The 15165-nt window shown below is 43.4% G+C and overlaps 1 protein-coding gene across 1 annotated transcript in view; it reads left to right on the top strand.

The window, feature by feature from the left end:
* Nucleotides 1-13229, top strand: part of LOC106576849 (anthrax toxin receptor 1) — a 75298-nt gene extending 62069 nt beyond the window's left edge. Inside the window, exon 18 of the mRNA XM_014154325.3 lies at nucleotides 12375-13229. Coding sequence (XP_014009800.1) covers nucleotides 12375-12632 — 258 coding nt within the window. The 3' untranslated portion in view covers nucleotides 12633-13229. The remainder of the gene's footprint in view (nucleotides 1-12374) is intronic.
* Nucleotides 13230-15165: the final 1936 nt, after the last annotated feature.

The raw sequence follows: 15165 nt of genomic DNA, 5'->3' as shown, positions 1-15165 counted from the left end.
TGTTGAAAACTAAATATTAGTCTCAAAGAAATGTGAGATAATGTCTAGATGCTTTTTATAGTGGAGATCAAGTTTATAAATTGCTTGGCTGGGCTGATGAGACGGTGGATTGCACAGTCAGATGGAACAGAGTAAATAGGCATTTTAAAGTCATAGATTTAGCCAGTGTTAACTTGTGGAATAGACACATCTGGAATGCAGTTTTAACCAATCAGCATTCAGGATTAGACCCACCCGTTGTATAAACTCGCAATGGCTGCCTGATATTGTGATGCAATAATTTCCATGGTAACATTCAAATGATGCTAACTACATCAGTTATGGCTCATACAATGGAATGGAATGTCTGAGTGGTTTCAACAAATCACAGCACAGATTGATGGGTACACGTCCTGCTTTTATTTTATGCTTTTACTTACTGCTTTGCTCTTATGGGTACACTCGCCAGTCCACCCATTATGCCACCATTGTCTTGAATGGGAACAACCGTTATATTCAATAAGGGGATTCGATGCATCTGTCCTGGGCACCCAGGTAGTAGGATGACCACGTCTCGGATTGTGCGGGACAGTCCCGCATTTTGGCCCTTTGTAATTTCCTCAAACGTGTGATGCTCTCCATGCTCATTAGTTGCTCATTCAACATATTTGCTGATGCTTCACCCAAAAGTGTTTAAAAGTCTCCATTCCTAACTGTTTTATATTCTCTGAGACCAACCAGAAATGTTTCCTTGGCCAAATATTCCCAGATTGTCATAAAAGCTACACGTGGTCTCTTGTTTCGCCTTCACCAAATGTTGCGGGAGGTAGGCTATAGCCTACGTGGTGCGCTTCGTTTGCTGCTGTGGAAGCAGGGGTGTAGTGTCAAGCTACCACTTCTCACAATGGTTCTTGTTTAATAAAGTTATATCAAAGCTGAATCAATGTCTTGGAAGATCACATAATGATTGATTTGTATTTTACATAACAGAACCAAATATATTTGCATTAGTATGGCTTTACTGTTAAACCAAAAACATCACCTTTCTTATGAGATTTTAGGATGGTTAGCTGAATAGTCACATTTTTCTTCTCATGCCGCCAAAACTGTGCCACTAGGCAGAATGTGCTTGGATTGAAACAAAATACTGGAAGGCTATACAATATTAACACCATCTGCTCTAATTTGCTCACGAAACAGTGACACAGAAAGAAAGAACAACTTGTCAGATAGTGCATTGAAGAGTGATTCATTCCGGTCCTGACTTTTCATAATACCATTGCAGATCTACATTAAAGCCCAAAAACGTCAGCCGTTGTGTCGCTCTTCATTTCTTGGTTCTTCCGTGGTACATATAAAGACCGCTACAGATTTGGGCCGCGACCCGGATCAACATAGCCCTAGCAGAGTTAGTCAAACAACTGGGCAGTGAAATAGGAAATCAAATTGCCGCTTGTCTAGCAGGGGCTGCTCCTAGCACTCCCCAGCCCATAGTACTAATACCCGATTGGTCAATCTAATTCTGAAGTCAGACATCAGAGAACCACCCCACTTCAGGGGTTATAGCACATACCGATGCACAGTGACTGAATGGCAAGAACTTATGCAAGCTTACTTGAAAAAGAAGGGATGCAGTATATAAGAACAGGGGCAAGAGATACAGGACTGACTAATGGGGCAGGCTAAAGACATATTCAGGATTGGGCTCCGTGGAAACCCTCTCGTTAACTTAATCAGAAACCCTGAAGCTAAATACAATATCCTGAGGCAGCACTTTGGAGAGGCAATCTAATCCTCAATTACATTAGGATACTTCTATGAAACCTTACCAAGACAGTCAGAGAGCTGCTTGGATTATTTGGTCAGACTGAACAAAGCAGTTGACCTTGCCAGTGAGTGCTTGCAAAGACAGGGAAAAAGAGTGGATGATGCCCTCTAAATACACCTCTGCTGTTTTCAACCAGGATCTCAGCAATCACTGCCTCATTGCCTGCATCCGTTATGGGTCCGCGGTCAAACGACCACCCCTCATCACTGTCAAACGCTCCCTAAAACACTTCTGTGAGCAGGCCTTTCTACTCAACCTGGCCCGGGTATCCTGGAAGGATATTGACCTCATCCCAGTCAGTAGAGGATGCCTGGTTGTTCTTTAAAAGTGCTTTCCTTACCATCTTAAATAAGCATGACCCTTTCAAAAAATGTAGAACTAAGAACAGATATAGCCCTTGGTTCACTCCAGACTTGACTGCCCTTGACCAGCACAAAAACACCCTGTGGCGTACTGCACTTGTATCGAATAGTCCCTGCGATATGCAACTTTTCAGGGAAGTCAGGAACCAATACACACAGTCAGTTAGGAAAGCAAAGCCTAGCTTTTTCAAACAGAAATTTCAATAAGCATTTCTCTACGGCTGGCCATGCTTTCCACCCCCCCCCCCCCCCATTTATTGCCTTACCTCCTTACTTCATTTGCACACACTGTATACATATTATTCTATTGTGTTATTGACTACGTTTGTTTATCCCATGTGTAACTCCGTGTTTTTGTTTTTGTCGCACTGCTTTGCTTCATCTTGGCCAGGTCGCAGTTGTAAACGAGAACTTGTTCTCAACTGGCCTACCTGGTTAAATAAAGGTGAAATAAAATGTAAAAAATAAAAGGTGCAAGCCTTTTGAAAATTGGACAGTTGGAGATTTACAGGAAATGATTGACAGCCATCACAGAGACGAACAGTCAGCCAGACACAAGGCGCAGAGTACTGCCAAGGTAGAAGACGCGATGACCCCCAACGCTTGGTGTATGACTCAACACCAAGCTGTCAGTCATCATAATTCAGCCACACCCACTAACTAACAGTGATCAGGCTATATTGAACAAAGTGATTTCTCTCTTGGAAAAGCATATCAAGACATCATTTTTTGTGTTGTTTATAACTTATTTTTTTACTTATTTTGTACATAATGTTGCTGCTACCGTCTCTTATGACCGAAAATAACTTCTGGACATCAGAACAGCGATTACTCACCTCGATTTGGAAGAAGCTTTTTCCTTTAACGAGTGCAACGAGAAGGATATTCTGCTTTCCCGGGAACAGGCCCAAATCCCCATCAAATGCGTGAAGAAAGGATGGAGAAAAGGGGGTGGAGGTCAGGCTGCCTTCTGAGAATTCTTAGGCGAGCGAGTAAACTCCCACTGCCATCCGTTCTATTGGCCAACGTGCAATCATTGGAAAATAAAATCGATGACCTACGATCAAGATTATCCTCCAAATGGGACGTTAACTGAAATATCTTATGTTTCACTGATTCGTGGCTGAATGACGACATGGATAATATAGAGCTGGCGGGATTTTCCATGCACCGGCAGAACAGAGAAGTTACGTCTGGTAAGACGAGGGGTGGGGGTGTGTGTCTGTTTGTCAATAACAGCTGGTGTGCGATGTCTTATATTAAAGAAGTCTCAAGGTATTGCTCGCCTGAGGTAGAGTACCTTATGATAAGCTGTAGCCCACACTATCTACCAAGAGAGTTCTCATCTATGTTATCCGTAGCCGTCTATTTACCACCACAGACCGATGCTGGCACTAAGACCGCACTCAACCAACTCTATAAGGCCATAAGCCAACAAGAAAATGCTCATCCAGAAGCGGCGCTCCTAGTAGCCGGGGACTTTAATGTAGACAAACTTAAATCCGTTTTACCTAATTTCTACCAGCATGTCACATGTGCAACCAGAGGGGAAAAAAACTCTAGACCACCTTTAATCCACACACAGAGATGCATACAAAGTTCACACCCACCCTCCATTTGGCAAATCTGACCATAATTCTATCCTCCTGATTCCTGCTTCCTGCAGGAAGTACCAGTGACACGCTCAATACGGAAGTGGTCAGATGACACGGATGCTACGCTACAGGACTGTTTTGCTAGCACAGACTGGAATATGTTCCGGGATTCATCCAATGGCATTGAGGAGTATACCACCTCAGTCATCGGCTTCATCAATAAGTGTATTTACAGTGACCATAAGTACATATCCCAACCTGAAGCCATTGATTACAGGCAACATCTGCATTGAGCTAAAGGCTAGAGCTGCCGCTTTCAAGGAGCAAGACACTAATCCGGACGCTTATAAAAAATCACGCTATGCCCTCAGACGAACCATCAAACCAGCAAAGCGTCAATACAGGATTAAGATTGAATCCTACTACACCGGCTCTGATGTTCGTCGGATGTGGCAGGGCTTGAAAACTATTACGGACTACAAAGGGAAACCCAGACGTGAGCTGCCCAATGACGCGAGCCTACCAGACGAGCTAAATGCCTTTTATGCTCGCTTCGAGGCAAGCAATACTGAAGCATGCATGAGAGCACCAGCTGTTTGGGACGACTGTGTGATAACGCTCTCGGTAGCCGATGTGAACAAGACCTTTAAACAGGTCAACATTCACAAAGCCGCAGGGCCAGACAGATTACCATGACGTGCACTCAAAGCATGTGCGGACCAACTGGCAAGTGTCTTCACTGACATTTTCAACCTCTCTCTGACCGAGTCTGTAATACCTACATGTTTCAAGTAAACCACCATAGTCCCTGTGCCCAAGGAAGCGAAGGTAACCTGCCTAAATGATTACAGCCCCATAGCACTCATGTTGTAGCCATGAAGTGCTTTGAAAGGCTGGTCATGGGTCACATCAACAGCATCCTCCCAGATACCCTAGACCCACTCTAATTTGTATACCGCCCCAACAGATCCACAGATGGCGCAATCTCAATCGCACTCCACGCTGCCCTTTCCCACCTGGACAAAAGGAACACCTATGTGAGAATGCTGTTCATTAACTACAGCTCAGCGTTCAACACCATAGTGCCCACAAAGTTTTCACTAAGCTAGGATCCTGGGATTACACACCTCCCTCTGCAACTGGATCCTGGACTTCTTGACGGGCCGCCCCCCAGGTGGTAAGGGTAGGCAACAACACATCTGCCACGCTGATCCTAAACACTAGGGCCCCTCAGGGGTGTGTTCTTAGTCCCCTCCCTGTTCACCCACGACGGCGTGGCCAAACACGTCTCCAACACCATCATTAAGTTTGCTGACGACACAACAGTGGTAGGCCAAGTGTAGGACCAAAAGGCTCCTTAACAGCTTCCAACCCCAAGACTTCTATGGTGCGCAACCACTCGTTCTAGACAGTGTTTAACTAGCCAGCATGTCATCATGTCATCAGACAAACTTGAAGTGGAGACTAGCCAGTTACATTATGGCATGTAGGCAGGTTACTTGAAAATACAGCTGGAAGGGTGTTATTAGGTAGGCTCTTATAAAGTAATAGTATTAATGTCCTATGAGTAATATTACCCAAAACACTTATCCTGTGAGTAATATTACAGAAAACGCTTCAGAGGGCTTCCCATTTGGAACCGCAGGTGTGGCACATCCTTTCCAGTTGATCCTGGGAATTCTGAAGAAAGTCTCCAACACAACAGGATTGATGAGAGACAAGAAATCTGAGTGTTTAGTTACACACATGCCATCTTCTGCTCCATCATCAGTCTGATGTTCTACCTCCTCCATTAATGAATAAGCTGGTCCTGTTCTTAACAGAAGAAACATTCACTGTCTGTTGGTAGAGGTAGGCATCTCCTGCAACTGCACCATCAGTCACTGTCTGTTCTGGGAAGAGCCTGTGGTTCATCGATGTCTCCTTGCTCCTGTCTCTCTAGCTTTTCTCTCTCGGTCAATCTGCAAATAGACCCTAAGTATATCAAACCGATATGGCACAACAGTACCATTCTGAAAATAAGGCCGGTCCCCAATTTCCTCTTATTAAGAATAATGGAGTCCACTGTGTTCTTGGGGACCTTCAATGCTGCAAATGTTTTGGTACCCTTCCCCAGATCTGTGCCTCGACACAATCCTGTCTCGGAGCTCTACGGACAATTCCTTCGACCTCATGGCTTGGTTTTTGTTCTGACATGCACTGTCAGCTGTGGGACCTTATATAGACAGGTGTGTCTTTCCAAATCATGACCAATCAATTGAATTTACCACAGGTGGACTCGAAGTTGTAGAAACATCTCAAGGATGATCAATGGAAACAGGATGCACCTGAGCTCAATTTCGAGTCTCATAGCAAAAGGTCTGAATACTTATGTAAATATTACAATTTTTTTAAAGGGTATTGTGTGTAGATGTAATGTAACAAAATGTGGGAAAATGTAACAAATGTGGGAAAAGTCAAGTGGTCTGAATACTTTCTGAAGGCACTGTACAGTACCAGTCAAAGGTTTCAACACGCCTACTCATTCCAGGGTTTTTCTTTATTTTTACTATTTTCTACATTGTAGAATAATAGGAAATACATCAAAACTGTGAAATAACACATATGGAATCATGTAGTAATGTGTTAAACAAATCAATATATTTTAGATTCTTCAAAGTAGCCACCCTTTGCCTTGATGACAGCTTTGCACACTCTTGGCATTCTCTCAACCAGCTTCATGAGGTAGTCACCTTGAATGCATTTCAATTAACAGGTGTGCCTTATTAATTTCTAGAATTTATTTCCTTCTTAATGCTTTTGAGCCAATCAGGAAAGAAAGAACCAGAGTTACCGCTGCTGCAGAGGATAAGTTCAATAGAGTTACCAGCCTCAGAAATTGCAGCCCAAATAAATGGTTCACAGAGTTCAAGTAGAGGAGAGGTGTTTGTCTATTGTTGTGACTTAGATGAAGATCAGATCAAATTTTATGACCAATTTATGCAGAAGTCCAGGTAATTCCAAAGGATTCACATACTTTTTCTTTCTACTGTATCTTGGCAAGTTAGTTAAGAACGTTCTTATTTACAATGACGATCTACCCCGGCCAAACCCTAACCTGGACGACGCTGGGGCAATTGTGCACTGCCCTATGGGACTCCCAATCACGGTCGGTTGTGATACAGCCCGGGATCGAACCAGAGTCTGTAGTGATGCCTCTAGCACTGAGATGCAGTGCCTTAGACTTCTGCGCCACTCGGGAGCCCAAAGGACATCAATAAGAAAAGAGACTTACTTGGGCAAAGAAACACGAGCAATGGATATTTGCCGGGTCGAAATCTGTCCTTTGGTCTGATGAGTCCAAATTTGAGATATTTGGTTCCAACTGCCGTGTCTTTGTGAGATGCAGAATAGGTGAATGGATGATCTCCGCATGTGGTTCCCACCGTGAAGCATGGAGGAGGTGGTGTGATGGTGCTTTGCTGGTGACACTGTCTGTGATTTATTTAGAATTCAAGGCACACTTAACTAGCATGGCTACCACAGCATTCTGCAGCGATATGCCATCCCATCTGGTTTGCGCTTTTTTCAACAGTACAATGACCCAACACACCTCCAGGCTGTGTAAGGGCTATTTGACCAAGAAGGAGAGTGATGGAGTGATGCATCAGATGGCCTGGCCTCCACAATCACCCGACCTAAACTCAATTGAGATGGTTTGGGATGTGTTGGACCGCAGAGTGTAGGAAAAGCAGCCAACAAGTGCTCAGCATGTGTGGGAACTCCTTCAAGACTGTTGGAAAAGCATTACAGGTGAAGCTGGTTGAGAGAATACCAAGATTGTGCAAAGGGTGGCTACTTTGAAGAATCTAAAATTTCAAATATATTTTGATTTGTTTAACACTTTTTTTGGTTACTACATAATTCCATATGTGTTATTTCATAGTTTTGATGTCTTCACTATTATTCTACAATGTAGAAAATAGTAAAAATAAAGAAAAACCCTTGAATGAGTAGGTGTGTCCAAACTTTTGACTGGTACTGTATATAAACATGTCTAGTTAGGCTACTTCAAAGTAGTCTTATCCATTTGATCCCTGATTAATTGAATGGGGGAATGATTTTATAAAGACAAAGTATTTGGTTGTAATTATACAATATTTTATATCAAGGGTGGCAACCATCCTCCAGGATAGCTACTGCATGTGCAGGCATTTCTTCAAGCCTTGGACTAACCTCATTGTAGCCTAAACATCAATTGCCCAACAGGACCTTGATAAGCAGACTTGGGTGTTTCAAGGCTGGATCAAAAGCCAAGCCTGCACACCCAGGAGCTCTGCAGATGGTGGGTTGACCACATGTGACTAACAGTGCAGTTCTACTTTGCGGGGGTTTAAGTGCCTCGATCAAGTGTACAACAGCATTAGATGGTAGGCCTGCATGGGATCAGATACAGCAGCATTCCAGTGTCATTAATGGTTACTTTTTCATGTCGGCTATAATAGTAATAGTCATGGAAAAGATGTATGAACCCTTAACAGTGAACAATAAGAGGTCCTGTATAGCATAATGTCATTTGTGAATTTCTAGTCTAATGTACCAACCTGTACTTCTCACATACTTCTTTCATATCACTTCTTTCATATCAAGTACTGATCAGCATATGTTCGAGGAATGACGACAAGTGCCAGTTTTGAGTTTCTTTCCTCTCATTAATGGGATGCAACTGAAGCTCGATTAAATCTTGTAGGCTAATATTTTCAAAATCGTTTTTTCTCTCATTACGGAGTCCTCTCTAGCCACTTTACTTTGAATAACGTGATCTTGCATTGACACTGCCTTCTTACAAGGGAATTACCGCAGCAGGTCATCAAGGTATTGTTTCTTCTTAAAAAATTCTACATTGCGCCAAATTTGCTCGCACCGTGTTCCATAACGTCATAGGAAATATTAATGTTGTTTCCAACTACCAATCAGCAACTGCATATTCAACGTTGAGATCATAGTTAAGATTGCCGAAAGGAGTGGCAAGGAGTGGAATGTTAGCAAAAGACACTGGTACTCACTACTCAGGCAAGTCATAACCTGCCTCTGGTGGGAAACAAACACAGCTCCATACAACCCTCAGCATACCCAGCCTCTCAGTCCCTCTCTCACACACACACTTGTTTTTCTGTCCTCGTGGGGCCCTAAAATGTATTTCCATTCAAAATCCTATTTCCCCTAACCCTAATTGTAACCCTAAGCCTAGCCCCTAAACTCAAAATAGCCTTTGTTCCCATGTGGATGTGGGAAATGTCCCCACGAAGGAGAATTTTCCTTAAACCTAACCCTAGCTTTAGGGTTAACTCCTAATTCTAACCGTAATCCTAGCCCCCTAAAATCAAAATAGCCTTTGTCCTCATGGGAAATGTCCCCACAAGGGAGAATTTTCCTTGTTTTACTATCCTTGTGGGGACGTTTAGGTCCATGCAAGGATAGAACAAAACCACACGCATCACTGTGGTTTCATATACAGTGGGGGGAAAAAGTATTTGATCCCCTGCTGATTTTGTACGTTTGCCCACTGAAAAAGAAAAGATCAGTCTATAATTTTAATGGTAGGTTTATTTGAACAGTGAGAGACAGAATAACAACAAAAATATCCAGAAAAACGCATGTAAAAAAATGTATAAATTGATTTGCATTTTAATGAGGGAAATAAGTATTTGACCCCCTCTCAATCAGAAAGATTTCTGGCTCCCAGGTGTCTTTTATACAGGTAACGAGCTGAGATTAGGAGCACACTCTTAAAGGGAGTGCTCCTAACCGCAACTTGTTACCTATAAAAAAGACACCTGTCCACAGAAGCAATCAATCAATCAGATTACAAACTCTCCACCATGGCCAAGACCAAAGAGCTCTCCAAGGATGTCAGGGACAAGATTGTAGACCTACACAAGGCTGGAATGGGCTACAAGACCATCGCCAAGCAGCTTGGTGAGAAGGTGACAACATTTGGTGCGATTATTCGCAAATGGAAGACACACAAAAGAACTGTCAATATCCCTCGGCCTGGGGCTCCATGCAAGATCTCACCTCATGAAGTTGCAATGATTATGAGAACAGTGAGGAATCAGCCCAGAACTACACGGGAGGATCTTGTCAATGATTTCAAGGCAGCTGGGACCATAGTCACCAAGAAAACAATTGGTAACACACTGCGCCGTGAAGGACTGTAATCCTGCAGCGCCTGCAAGGTCCCCCTGCTCAAGAATACATATACAGGTCCATCTGAAGTCTGCCAATGAACATCTGAATGACTCAGAGGACAACTGGTGAAAGTGTTGTGGTCAGATGAGACCAAAATGGAGCTCTTTGACATCAACTCAACTCGCCGTGTTTGGAGGAGGAGGAATGCCGCCTATGACCCCAAGAACACCATCTCCACCGTCAAACATGGAGGTGGAAACATTATGCTTTGGGGGTGTTTTTCCGCTAAGGGGACAGGACAACTTCACTGCATCAAAGGGACGATGGACGGGGCCATGTACCGTCAAATCTTGGGTGAAACCCTCCTTCCCTCAGCCAGGGCATTGAAAATGGGACGTGGATGGGTATTCCAGCATGACAATGACCCAAAAGCCAAGGCAACAAAGGAGTGGCTCAAGAAGAAGCACATTAAGGTCCTTGAGTGGCCTAGCCAGTCTCCAGACCTTAATCCCATAGAAAATCTGTGGAGGGAGCTGAAGGTTCGAGTTGCCAAACGTCAGCCTCGAAACCTTAATGACTTGGAGAAGATCTGCAAAGAGGAGTGGGACAAAACCCCTCCTGAGGTGTGTGCAAACCTGGTGGCCAACTACAAGAAACGTCTGACCTCTGTGATTGCCAACAAGGGTTTTGCGACCAAGTACTAAGTCATGTTTTGCAGAGGGGTCAAATACTTATTTCCCTCATTAAAATGCAAATCAGTTTATAACATTTTTGACATGCGTTTTTCTGGATTTTTTTGTTGTTATTATGTCTCTCACTTCAAATAAACCTACTATTAAAATTATAGACTTATCATTTCTTTGTAAGTGGGCAAACATACAAAATCAGCAGGGGATTAAATACTTTTTTCCCCCGCTGTATGTATATATATATATATGTATATGAGAGAGAGAGCGAGCTCTGAACTGACAACTCTGCATGTCACCTCACATGACCTTAAAAAGGATCCACTCACACACACTTCACAGGCAACTGTATAAGATACCTCCTTCACACAACCAAGGATCCACTTACACACGCTATGCATATAGCAGAACAAGACCCTTATTCTGCCGTTGTGATATCTCTATTTGGCCAGAGGTTCCTGTGAGTTTGGTGGAGAGAGAAGATGGGAGGTCCTGATTTGCGTTGACTATTTAATAAACAAGGCCCTCTCCTCCCTCTTTCCTACTTCTCCCTATTTCTTATCCTCTCCACTGTGTGACAGGGCCATCAGGGGACAATGAAAGGGAATCTCTTCTGTCACAATTTGGCTTGTGGCCTTTCAACTTCCCATCTGGTTGGGTGACGCGCTTTCACAGAGGATGACATACACACACACACATTGTGGCAGAAACTGGTAACCCGCTGATGGCCATTCATGAGCCCATTAGAGTGAGAGTAATGTGGAGAGATGGGAGAGTGAGATGTGTGTGTTTGTCAGAGATGGAAGATTTTCATAATTGATCTGGATGTCTTAGTGCTTTGTGTTATATTGTTGTGCTCGTTATCGCTGTGCCTTTTCTTGTTGTGCTTTTCATCGTTGATGTGCTTTTTAACAGTGTCACTTTGTCGTTTTTGTTGCACTTTTTGTCGTTGTGCCTTATGTTTTGATTTGCATTTACGTTGTATGACAATTTTTAAAATACATCCAATACCTATGTATGAATAAAACACTGGAAGATGACTCAAAAACATACAGAGATGAGATAATGCTTTGTCTTTTCACAGAAATGTGTCTTTGCATCTGAAATTGGCTCCCTAAATAACAATACAGAAATACAAAAGTTAGAGAAGTCATTGTCTTTTGATTTCTCCCCTCATTTCACTTCGAGATTTGAAGATGTATTCTGCCCAGTTAATGACGTGTAAAGGACTTGTAAGGGGCTTTGTTGAGAGGGCCTCGTGTGTGTGTGTGTGTGTGTGTGTGTGTGTGTGTGTGTGTGTGTGTGTGTGTGTGTGTGTGTGTGTGTGTGTGTGTGTGTGTGTGTGTGTGTGTGTGTGTGTGTGTGTGTCGTGTGTGTGTGTGTGTGTGTGTGTGTGTGTTAGCTCAGAGACGATGTGTTACAGACTCTGGAAAGTTGTTTCCAATTAAATGGCCCGGTTCTAAATTCTCTGCAACACTCAGACCACTTAGAGGAGTGGATTCTTTAACACTTTTTTTTTTTATTAGCACCCTAATACCATTTATTCTTAGTTCGCATTGTTCCCCCCAATCTTCACCAATCTTGATGCAAAACAGGACATATTCCTGGGATGTGTGTATGTATGTGCTGGTTTACTTTGCCACCTTTAAATTAGAGAGGACTCTGCAACCAAACAGTGATGAAACTAACTGTGGAAACGGTGTCTGTGTTCTGAGCCCCTGGTCTAACTTGGTTCTGTCTGTCTGTGTTGCAGGGTCGTTGTATCAACTTCACACGCGTAAAAAACACGGAGTCCATTCGACCCCCTTCTGCCCGTCGCTCTCAAACCCTTCCCCCTCCTCCAGTTCAGAGGCCTCTAGTCCAACCGTCCTCTCCTCCCCCACACTCCACTCCTCCCTCCGTCTCCATCCCTCCCTCCCGTGCCCCCCCGTCCAGCCGACTTCCCCCAGGCCCCCCTCCAGCCCGTGCACCCCCAGGCCCCCCTCCCTCTCGCCCGCCACCCAGGCCCTGAGGACAAGACAAACCCCTATTACGCCCTCACAGTAGTAACACCCCCCCCAAAAACACTCTCCTCACACCACCAAGAGCAAAAGGTATTTATTTAATCCAGGGGTTTAGGCTTTGATCTCAAAGGTTTGTTGCTGGACAGCAAATATCATATTTTGGTGAATACCAAATCAACTACTGAGTTCACAGTAAATGTCTCTGGTCTTTAGGAGGTGCAGACAAATTCTGTTTCCTCAAATTGTGTTGTCTTATGAACAGAAATCCAATTGTAATTGTATTGAATCGTACATGGATTGAATCGTAAATAGGTCAACTCGGCCAGAGGGATATTGTGAACCTTGACATTGGAGGTTTACAATATCCCTCTGCTGGCCGAGTTGACATATTTAAAGAAATGCCATTGGTTTGTGGAGAAAAAGTTTAATATCTTTAATAGGCTGATGAGGAATTAAATGTAACCTCAAACTTAAGCTTTTTATAATGTTCGTTTGGAGGCCAGGCTAAAGGTCCCTCACTAGAGACTAAAATGATAATCTGCTTTGTGTTCATCTGTTAACAGTGCAAAAACATTTTGTCCATCATTAAAGCATTTTCTTTCCAATATTTGCGTCCAGCATTTTTATTCTGTGTACCAAGTTCAAATTAAAAGAATTTTCCATATTTGCCTTTAAAAAAAATGTAAAATACACTACATGACAAAGTATGTGGACACCTGCTCATCTAACATCTAATTTCAAAATCATGGGCATTAAAATAGAGTTGGTTCCCCCTTTGCTGCTATAACAGCCGCCACTATTCTGGGAAGGCTTTCCTTTAGATGTTGGAACATTGCTGCGGGGACTTGCTTCCACTCAGCCACGAGCATTAGAGAGGTCAGGCACTGATGTTGGGCGATAAGGCCTGGCTCGCAGTAGGTGTTTGATGCGGTTGAGGTCAGGGCTCTGTGCAGGCCAGTCAAGTTCTTCCACACTGATCTCGACAAACCAATTCTGTATGGCCCTCGCTTTGTGCACTGGGGCATTATAATGCCGAAACAGGAAAGGTCCTTCCCACAAAGTTGGAAGCACAGAATCGTCTAGAATGTAATTTTATTTCTGTAGCATTTCACTAGTCCGAACTACAAAAAACAGCCCCAGAGCATTATTCCTCCTCCAAACTTTACAGTTAGCACAATGCATTGGGTCAGGTAGCGTTCTCCTGGCATCCCCCAAACCCACTACCAGATGGATGTGATTCATCACTCCAGAGAACGCGCTTCCACTGCTCCAGATTCCAATGGCGGTGAGCTTTACACCACTACAGCCAACATTTGGCATTGTGCATGGTGATCTTCGGCTTGTGCCGGGCTGCTCGGCCATGGAAACCCATTTCATGAAGCTCCCGCCTAACAGTTCTTGTGCTGACGTTGCTTCCAGGGGCAGTTTGGAAGTCAGTAGTGAGTGTTCTAACTGAGGACAGACAATTTTTACACGCTTTGCGCTTCAGCGGTCCCGTTCTGTGAGCTTGTGTGGCCTACCACGTCGCGGCTGAGCCGTTGTTGCTCCTAGACGTTTCCACTTCACAATAAGAGCACTTAGTTGACCGGGGCAGCTCTGGCAGGGCAGACATTGACAAACTGATTTTTGGGAAGGTGGCATCCTATGCCACGTTGAAAGTCACTTAGGTCTTCAGTAAGGTCACTCTAGGGCCAATGTTTGTCTATGGAGATTTCATGGCTGTGTGATCGATTTTATACACCTGTGTGTGGCTGAAATACCTGAATCCACTCATTTGAGTATGCGAGTGACTTTCCCAAAGTCATGTTAACCAGTTGAGCTGATATGACGAGTATAATAAATAACAAGTTGTGCTGAAACCTAGACATATTTATTATTTTAGGTTAATAAAATATGTCATGTTTTTATCTTCAGTAAATGTGCTTTTAATTAAACAGATTACACATTTGGTTCTGTTAAGGCCCTCATTGGCAAATGTAGTTAATTTATCGTACTGTAAGGAAACTCTTGGATTATCAGATTGAGTTCATAATTACTCAGTGCTCCCAAATATCAAAAAGGCAATAAACAGTTTGTCTATTTATTCCCAGAATGGGCCAGAACATCTGCCTACCCCCTCAGAGAGGCATGGGACAGTCTCCTCAGAGAACCTCTGTGGTTTAGAAATATAATTACTAAAATGGACATTCATATTCAAATGCAGTTCAATTTCTCTATGGACATCGGTTCTGTGTGCAGCCCTACGACTAATTATGTAACAAGTGACGGCTTCACATGACTCACGTGTCTGGTGACTCTTTCCTGGTCTGTACAAAACCCACTTTTCTCCCTAGACCCTACCCCTAAAATATTTGAATTTAAGTGAATAATTTGCTGACCACAAGCCCAAAGACAATAATTCAGGCTTTAAGTGAAGATGACAGATCTCACACATCAACCCTTGTGCAGTCTCATGGGCTTCATTATCTTGAAATCTGCTCAGGTTACAGAGGGAATTCTCTCGTGAGACTTACATAGCACAGATATTTGGGTCTGGGTGAC

Source organism: Salmo salar, chromosome 18, assembly GCF_965601325.2.
Source record: "Salmo salar chromosome 18, fSalSal1, whole genome shotgun sequence".
NCBI lineage: Eukaryota > Metazoa > Chordata > Actinopteri > Salmoniformes > Salmonidae > Salmo > Salmo salar.
The sequence above is the reverse complement of the archived record's forward strand: the minus strand, read 5'-3'. Positions and strand labels throughout refer to the sequence as shown.